The following is a 9517-nucleotide window of genomic DNA, read 5'->3' as shown; positions in this document are numbered from 1 at the left end:
CCACCGGCCCGGCCCCTCCCTCCCTCCCTCTCTCCACAGAGCGGGAGGTGGGGCTCTACCTGCCGGTGTCTGCCCTGCGCCGAGCCCCCACGCCACCCACCGGGGGGGGCTTTTTGTTGGTTTTTCTTCTTATTATTATCGTTAATTTTTTCCTCCCCTGTCGACCAAGATGGGACGGCCTCTGCGTAAGCAAGGGAGAGCCGCGGCGCTGCCCAGCCGCCTGGGTCTGGCGGGCGGGGGCAGGTACCTCCGCGCTTCAGGAGAAGTACGCGTGAGACAGCTTTTACTAGAAGTCTGCCCTTCGTGCTATTTTAAGCTCCAGAGGTCTACACGTACCCACTTTCGTTCTCCCTCGATTTGACTAGGTAGAACAGTAGAAAAACAACAATTAAAATGACTCACGCGTCCCAGAATATCGATTAAAACCCGATTTAAAGCGCTTACTCCCAAACCTCAACCACTGTACTGCTTTACTTGATAGGACCAATTCGGGAGTTGCGGAGTTGTGATTTTATCCCTTGCCAGGGTCTCCTAATCCGCGCTTGAAAAGGGAATTGGGAAACACATTTCTGTTTCTTCCTTCACATAAAATCTTCCCCCTCTCCCTAAGTAACAGCAGGGAAGCTCACAAGAGCAGGGCAAGGCAGGCAGCGTTCCCTAACTCGATGCCTCTTTCGCAGCACGGTAAGAAAACGGGCGCTGATCTTGCGCCGGGCAGCACGCAAGCGACCATCCGGGAGCACGCTGGTGATGGAAGGAGGATTGGTATAGCAATTAGCGGACCCTGCACCCCATTTTTTTTTCTTCGGATCCAAGTCAGCGTGCTGGCTGAAGGAAGGACATCCTGTGATGATGGCATACAATGTCCTGTTTGTTTATTATTAAGAGCATTCCTGCTTCTCATTACAAAACAACCAGATGCCTTACTTCCTTCAGTGGTCCTGTCTCTTCAGCGAGGCGTCCTCGGGCTCAGAGGAACAGTGATGCACAATTCCATTTATAGCCATCTACAGCCCAGCGCGAATGCTAGCTGCTTCACTGCGAAGCCACTCTACTACTTTTCCTTCTTCTCACACGTCTGCAAGCGTATTTCTCATCGCTTTCCCAGCACTTCACGTGGCAGCTAGTTTCACATTCTTACTCTAAACACACACGCAGTTATAGTTTGGGGTGATCTGGGTGTTACACATTTCTTCACAGGAAAAAGGGAGGAAGAAAAAAAAGCATGGTTTATGCAATTGGGAGCCTGTCCTCTCTGACACACATCCCTTTCCCTTAACCTGCTCCTCCGCGCTCTGATAAAAAGATGTGTGGAAAGGATTACTTGCCATTTTCAGTCTGAGATGCTCAGAATAGTTTATCTCTGTAAAGACCTTCCGTATGCGCTAACACAGGAGGGCTTGTGGCAGCAGACATAAGTAGGGCAACTGCTTGCAAGTGAGTGTCCTGGCTTAACTTCCACCACAGCATAATTCCACACGAGAGGTAGCCCGAGCACTGGGCTGAAGGATATAAATGTAATTGGATATACCCAGTAAAACTGAGGCACATCCAAAATGAGGTCTAGGAAGGCTCTGAAGTAGGAAGAACCATTCATTAAAGGAGAGAAATCCGGCCTACTTGATTGGGTTAATTAAGTGATGCTGAGTCACACCGCATAGAACAGAAAAACAATGTAGTCATACTGAAGGTGATTATTTTACCGAAAAATAGTCTCACTCCGAGAGGCAGCTGTTTTAGAGCTTTTCACTTCCCTGTTAGCTTGAAAGTAAAAAAAAAAAAAAAAAAAGGTCGGGGGGGGGGGGGGACAAGAAAAAAGGGTTGATATGTTTCCTTCAGGGGCTGGTCTTCTTAATGTGAAGGAGACCAGAAGAAAAGCAAATCTGCCTTTCAAGGAACTGAGAATGCTTTTGGGCTGGAGAAGAAGAAGCAGCAGCAGCAGACATTAGATTAGATCGGATCAGATGAAGTGAAGTATTTGTCAGGACAACAGGAGGATGCCAATATCCCAGATCAGTGTGGCTCTCTCCCTGGAGCCTGGGGAGGCGAGTACAGCCTATGAAGCCTACAGACTTCAAATAACTCCGTGGCACACTCCGAGGCTATCCTGAAATTAGCTCCAGGTGTCTCAGTGAAGCTGAGCCCAGCACTACTGTAGTGCAGGAGAGGGGATTTCGGTGGCGTGCAGGTCTAGCCTAACGGTGCCTGATCTGGAATAAAACTAAGTTTATCAAGAAAGAAGAGACAGAAACAAATTGTTAAGAATGTGTACTAAAGTAAGAATCACAAAGGAAACTCTGCCATTAAAGAAATATATAGACTGACCTTCTGACCTTCCTCCTTAATAGAGAAACATAAAAAGATGCCCTGTTCAACCAGAAGTTTTCTGCTCTTTTATAGAAATCTTTCATACCAGTAGCCACTATTGTCTGGAATGTGCAATCTCAAAATGTTGTTCATTTCAAAAAGAACATTTTTAGTCATATTTTCATTTTTTCCTTCTCGCTCATAGAAAACCTCAATTACTGTATTAATCAGCATTTCTCAGGCAGCTCTCTCTGCAGCAGCTTTCAGCCTGGCAACAAATCATGAATGGCCCTAACAGCTCTGATCTCAGAAATCCCCATCCATTTCCTTTGATGCTATCGCCACTTCAGCTCAACAACAAGCCTGCGCAACTCAGCCTCAGCTGCTGCTGCTGCTGCTGCTGCTGTTCTCCCTGTGCCTGCTGTAATTCTAAGGGGAAGAAGGAGGGAAGGGAGCTGGCTCTAATAGATGAAACTTCTTTAGAAAGTTGGAGGGGAGATAAAATGCACACGAGATTAAAGCAGAGTCTCATTTTCACATCCTCCCCTTCCCCTTACCCAAACAAGGTCAGTGGCAGATTGACCACATCAAGAGTAACTACCAGACCCACCCCCATTTCCCACTTCCTGCATGTAGGCATCCTTGTGCTGGTAAACATTTGGGGACCAGTTGTGGTCATTACTCGGAGAAGGTACATGATGTAGTTGCACGACTGCACATCTTTTAAAAGCCAACCGAGAAATCAAACTCAAAGAAGAACTTGCTTTCAAGTTCTGCTGAGATACACTCCTGTTTTGGGGCCATGTTTCTGAAAACGTGGTTGCTGTCAGATTCAAGGGAAAGAGGGGGATCCAGCACGCTCTAGTGACTGTGCAACAGGAAAAGTTACAGCCGCCTTCTCACAGACTGGCCTGACCTTTGCAAAGCACAGCCTATAGGCTTCAGATACGATCTCAGAGGCTTTATATGCCCTGGACGACTTCAGCATGGTATTGCCTATAAGGAGAGAAATTAAAATTGCACTTGAATCTACATGAAGGTTTTTGGAAGGGCATTTGGGGTGGTGTATGTTGTAGCCAGGAGGCTTTTGAATTAACACATGCAGCTTTCAGGGACTGCCTTTAATTACAGAGCACCCTGGTCATTGCCTCGTAGCACTTCCAAATGCCTTTATGTTTATTTTTGTCTCAGCTGTGCAATACCAAGAGCAGATCTTTTGGCTGCACTCTCAGCTACTGCCTAGTGCAAGCCTTAACATCTCTTTTGATTTCTGTTGTTTTATCCTCTCAAGAAATTTTCCTTAAAAAGAGAAAAAAGGAGTCAAACTAAAATACCATATCCCTTTTTGTTTCCAGCTAGGCCTTATTAAAATACTGCTCAGATGACTTATGAATAAGCCAAAAACAACCCTCCTCCAATGGAAAAAACATTCTTGCAGCACACAGAAGCAAGAACTAAGCTTCAGCCGTTTCCTCTTGTTGAGGCTTGAGTTTGAGAAGAAGGAGCCGAGGCTGTGTGGGTCTGCTATCAGGAGGGCAAGAAGTCACTGTGAGAAGTTAGGCTTCTCTTCGCTGTGAAAGCAGCTGAGCAGCAAAGGCGAAACAGGCTGAAGCCACTCGCTCTTGTCTCCCAGGAAGCAAGCTGGGGTGAAGGTATTGAGAAAGCAGCAGCAGCAGAGGCTTTGTCACTACACTTCTTTTCATTGTGGGAAAAGGCAGCAGACTTCACGGTCTGGACTAAACGTAGGGAGTCATCTCCTCCTCCCTTATGAGAAGGGAAGTGCCTCACAGTGAAGACCACAGCTGTTCCCCTCTTGGTTACCATCAGCCTTCCCATCACACTTTTGAGCGATGGTGGTCTTGGGAAAGGTTGGGATGATAGCCATGAGCCCATACAACAGCACTTGTATTGTCTTTGCATGTTTCTGCCAACCCAAGTTTATACCGGACAAGAAAACCTGAGCACAAAAATCAGCCTGCCACATCTCAAACACGGACTTTTGCATACTCTGTCCATAGCAACTGAGTCTGAGGAAAAATGAACGAAAACCAGGCCAACCCATTCCAACCACTTTCCAACCTTACTGGTGACAGAGGACTGACAAAAGGGTGTTCTTTGGGAAATCTTCCTTTAAAATAGGCTGATTTGCAGATTGTTATGGAGGAGGGATGGGACGGTATACATATGTTAGAAGGCTGACTCCTGTTAATATTTCAAAGACATCGGCCCCACAACAAGCTCACAACAATCTGAAATAATGAAGCCACCTCAGAATTAATTGCATTAATTCAACTTTCATGTCTCTTCCCAACTTGGCAGTCATGACACTTTTTGGGGTATTCTCTCCTCAGCCTGCCTGGTTAAGTCATAGTGATATGAACCATGGTGGAACTTCGGTCTCTGTTCCTGCACAATTCAGTTTTCATTTCAGATACTCTCCAGGCCACCCAATCTCGTGGAGCTGATGAACACAGCAGAAGGAGGATGAGACCCATGGGTGGAACCACGCCACTTTTCTCAGACAAAGAACTGGCCACAGAGTGCGTTTCAAAACAGATTAACAAAAACAACAGCTACACACCATGACAAAGCGCATATGGTGGAAACGAAAATATTTACCCACAGATTATCACAGATGCAGCAATGCACTACCGTGCATCTAGGACCACAGGATTCGAAACAGTGACTGTATGTTTAGAGCTGATTAGGCAATCTGGCAGGGGAGGGCCGAAGGACCACTTTTTAAGCTTCTAAGAGTACAGTTGTCATTTCTCCACCTTTCCTACTCCAGGGTGGTGAAATAACAGTCTTTTCATACCTGTGTGTTGGCTGGGGGAGGGAAGAATTCCTCTGCTATTAAACACAACTTCTCATTAAATAGTTGACACCTTATCCTTCTTTAAATGTTGTAATGTTTACTTTGCAAAACCCAGGAAAGCTTTTAAAATAAAGATAGCTGAGAGATTCTTAAGCCGGGTGTCCTTCCTTATCTGCTCTTTATCAACCAGCTATTGTTTCTGGAGGAGCTCGTTGGGGAAGGTGGAGCAAAGGGGGTTAATGTTCAATAGGTGTCTATCAGTTCCCCTGAAGGAATAGCGCTGCTGACAGAATGGCAACACTGGGCTCTCAGCTACTTCCTGCAGAATGTGACAAACCAGAGAGAAAAAACGAGGGCTGCAGCTACTTCTTTTTTTTTTTTTTTCCTTTTTTTTCTCCCTCTCCCAAAACAACTAGTTTTAAGAAAGACATTGTCCTTAGGAGAGATAATCCCACAATAGAGAGTCCATTAGAGGTATTAAAGCATTGGCAGCGCCTGATCTACAAGAAGGGCTCTGTCCTGACAATAGACAATTAAAGCTGATAAATCTGCACTACTTGTTGCCGTTCTAATTCCTCGTAATTGTATGCTACTTGTCCCTGCCTCCTGCGTCCAGGGATGAAGCATGCTTCTTTAATCTCCAGAGTACCTGACCTAGTTCCTATATGGTCTTTTCAGGACCTGTTTTCTTCCCATCTGGACTTCTTCCCTCCTACTCTCCTTTCCTGCTTCCCTCCCCTAAGCATTAAGAAGAGGTTACGATAGAGGGCACGGAAAACACCAGAGCACAGCACCCGGATCAATAATTCTGGAGCCCCAGACAATGCACTAATCTGCAATAACAGCTAATCATGGTCAATTTGGCACACCAGTGATTAAACTGTACTTTTCATTAGGCTCAACAAGTAGAGCAGACGCACACTGACAATTCACATTGCCCTATCAGTAAGAGCTGCCAAACTCGTGTGCACTTCTGCATTTGTAGCTGCTGCATCACTAGTCTTGCCAGACTAGGCGCTTTGTGGGGGCTTATCTTTTTTCTTTTGACATTTTACAGACTGGAACTCTTAGTTGTGTTTTCTGTAAAAAGCAAGCCCCTGCCTCACTTTACTACCATGAGTTCTCCTAGTTAAAGGGCTCAGTGGGTGAAATTGTGATATGCTGTGCAGGACACTGAAAAACAATCATTGCAATTACATGTTTCTGGTGCCGACAATATTCTTGGTTTTATTTTACGTCTCAAAAGATATTTGGTGGTTTTCCTCAAATTTTTTTTTAAGAAAGCTTGGAAGCCTGGTGACAGAGCAGAAGCATGAAAATGCGCATCACAGGACTTAAAAGATGGAAAACAAGTAAAAATTACCTTTTATCTATATTTTTCAAACTGAACTGTTCAGCCAACCTCACAAAACATCTGGAGACTGAAGAATGATTTGGGTTTTCTCTTTTCACCCCTGAACTTGTGAACAAGCCACTACTTTGTCCACCTTAGAAATCTACACGGTTATTAACCCTTACATGCCATTTTGATAGCAACCTTCCCATCACCCTCATAGAACAATTTCTTCCGACAACAGTTTCTTCTGGTTACAATCGTACCTAGTGGACCCGTTTCGCAAACTGCCCTGAAAGCCTCACCCAAGAGTTTACCACAATCTTTCTCTAAAGCATAGCACCAAATTCCAGGACTCCTAGAGACCGACCCCACGCGCTCAGGGTCTCCTTCTGTTTAACTTTAGCTTATCATCTTTGTATTAACTTGAATAAATGTTAAAACTGCACTCCAGGTTGCTCTTAAAAAAAAAAAAAAGGGAAAAAAACCCAGCGTGGAAGATGTCAGACGAATGCAGGAAATGTCTATTCTACTATTAATATTAATGAATCCCTAATGCATTTGCAACCCACTTGAGGTAAGTTAGTAGAGTTCTTCTCCTGACAGCTATTCCTCATCAAACTACCACTGCTAAAGATGTTGATGCTTTCCCTTTTGCTTTGTAATCTTTAAACCAACTTTAAATCACACCAGAGCCTACCACAATATAATGTATTTTATGCTAAGTGAACACAAAGCCCTGGAGACAGAGGTTTAAAACAGCGCACATGTCCGCTCAATTTATCATTTTAAGATAGGAAGCTGCCGCAACAAACAAAACACCTCCTTGAAAGTGGGACAGCAGCAGATTGCAGTGCAGAAAGCTCTGGGATCTTTTGTTTTCCTGGAGAGCAACAACGGGGCTTTGCAGAGAAACACAACAGCCTCCCCTTGCTGAAATCTACATCAGTTCATATAGGAAAGCCTGCCAACTGCTAGTTAGATGGTAACAAAATATTGCAGATAATTCACTTTTCACGATAAAGCAGAAACAAGCAGGCATGCAGCACCCAGCAGGGGCTCAACTGATAAAACGGTGTCAAACTCAAACCATTTGTCAATTGGGAGGGAAGAGAGCAAGCTGAAAGATGGACTCAGGAAGTAGATTTATCTAGTGCGACACATTAACTAGTATAAATACTAAGGAAAAAGTAAACACATTTACCCAGCAGTATCTCCAGCCAGCAAAGAAAAGGCTTCTGAGCCTCAGACCCATGCTGGCCATCTAACTCAGCTGTCAGCTACAACAGCAGTAGCATTTTTCTTCTCGTGCAGGATTGCAATGCCATTTAATTCATGGCACTAAAAGGTCTTATTAAAAGCATACATTATAATTAAGCAAAACAAAAGCGTGACTCCTCTGCTGTTCTAGACTCCTCCCTCCACCCAATAGCCAAAACAATAAAACCACCTTGGCAGCAAACAAGTCAGGTAACATACCCCGGAGAAGAGCACAGATTTGTTATATAATAATTTACTTTGCGTCTGGCTTGCTCAAAACTGCCGTATCAGAAACTTCTGTCCCGGAGACTCTGGAGGCAACGGAGGGGGCTGACAATGCAGGTCAGGCACAGTAAGTCGCCAGCAGCGTAATGTGGGGCACACAAACAAACTGCAATAACGCAGGGCAGAACGGCTCTTTGGATGTATGTTTTCCATTGGAAAGTCTAAACAAATAACACGGTCCGTGGGCAGCACATCTCTGCTGCAAACACCGGGAAGAAGGAGAACGGTTCAAAGGGATTTAGGATACCAACCCGCAGCCACATACACACACCTTGTGCTGGCAACCTGTAGTATCAAAGGATGGCACGTCACATCAGCAAACCATTCTAACACTCAATCTAACACAAATTAACAGCAAAGTAAGTAACCTGCGTCATGCCCCCCCAAAAAAGAAAAAGGAGTTAATTCATAAAGCAAAATGCAGCACAGTTCTTTGTTCAGCTGTACCTTCATGTGTCCACACAGCACAGGTCCCCCACCTCCAGCTCATGCATCTCAGGATTTTAGTCCATATGGAAAGTCTGTCACTCACTCTCACACCCTTACACACACACACGCATGCTCGCACACACACACACCACACCCGCACTCTCGCTCCCCAACACGCACTGCTGGAACCGCTCCGAGGATTTTAGAATTTCCTCTTGCTAGCAGATTCCTCCCTCCCCTCGCATCCACTCCACCCCGTTCTGTAATTAGGCTTAACAAGAGCAATTAACAAAACAAACTCCTCTCCGCCTGGTGGCCTGATAATTCTGATTGTCATAATGTATTAAGATGTGTAAGCCAGTTTAAAATAAAGGTAAATTACAACATTGCACAAGAGCCATTTTGCACCTATTTTTACTGCTTTTGTCATAGGGATAATGAACATTCAGCCACACCTTTAATTTAAAACACAAAAATGAAAACTCACGTCTGAACAGCAGAACTCAAAATTGTTGCTTTTGGACCACCGAGACTATTTTTTTTCACTCATTCATTAGAGAGCAGCTCCCTCCTCCTATGCACAGCAAACTCCACAGAAACATATTTTTCTTTTTGGAATTACTTTGTGACCCTAAAAAAATCTATGTAAAATCAAGTTTAAATGCATCTTCTGGCTTTACAGACATCCATGAATAAATGGACTGTAATTGTTCCTTTTGCCCTGCATGGTGTCTAATGGCATGATATAGGAGACAAAAGCCTCACAGATTTTTTGGATGGTTTGCCCACCCACTTTCAGATCACTTTCCTTCAGCAATCAAATCAAAGAAATTTAGTGTCAGAATCATCAAATCAAAAAAACAACAATTGAGAACTAACTGATTTCTGGTGGTCAGTGGAGAAGCTTTGATGTTCTTTGATTTCAGAGACCTATGGGTCCAACCCGCACAGAAAATTTGCACACAGCTTAAACTCACTTGAAAAAGATATCTAGTTCTTCTGCTTACACGCTCGGGGACTGTGTAATTAAAACTGTCAACATAAAACTAGTAAACATATTAAAAACATAAGCACACAGAAAATTC

At 44.3% G+C, this 9517-nt stretch overlaps 1 protein-coding gene across 1 annotated transcript in view; it reads right to left on the bottom strand.

The window, feature by feature from the left end:
• PRDM1 (PR domain containing 1, with ZNF domain) overlaps positions 1-4143 on the bottom strand; it is a 26367-nt gene extending 22224 nt beyond the window's left edge. The window contains exon 1 of the mRNA XM_010573389.1: positions 4105-4143. Coding sequence (XP_010571691.1) covers positions 4105-4143 — 39 coding nt within the window. The remainder of the gene's footprint in view (positions 1-4104) is intronic.
• Between the last annotated feature and the right edge of the window lie 5374 nt (positions 4144-9517).

The sequence above is a fragment of the Haliaeetus leucocephalus genome, unplaced genomic scaffold (assembly GCF_000737465.1).
Source record: "Haliaeetus leucocephalus isolate CR32 unplaced genomic scaffold, Haliaeetus_leucocephalus-4.0 Scaffold384, whole genome shotgun sequence".
Lineage (NCBI taxonomy): Eukaryota > Metazoa > Chordata > Aves > Accipitriformes > Accipitridae > Haliaeetus > Haliaeetus leucocephalus.
Note: the sequence above shows the minus strand (reverse complement) of the source record. Positions and strands in the feature narration are given on the sequence as shown.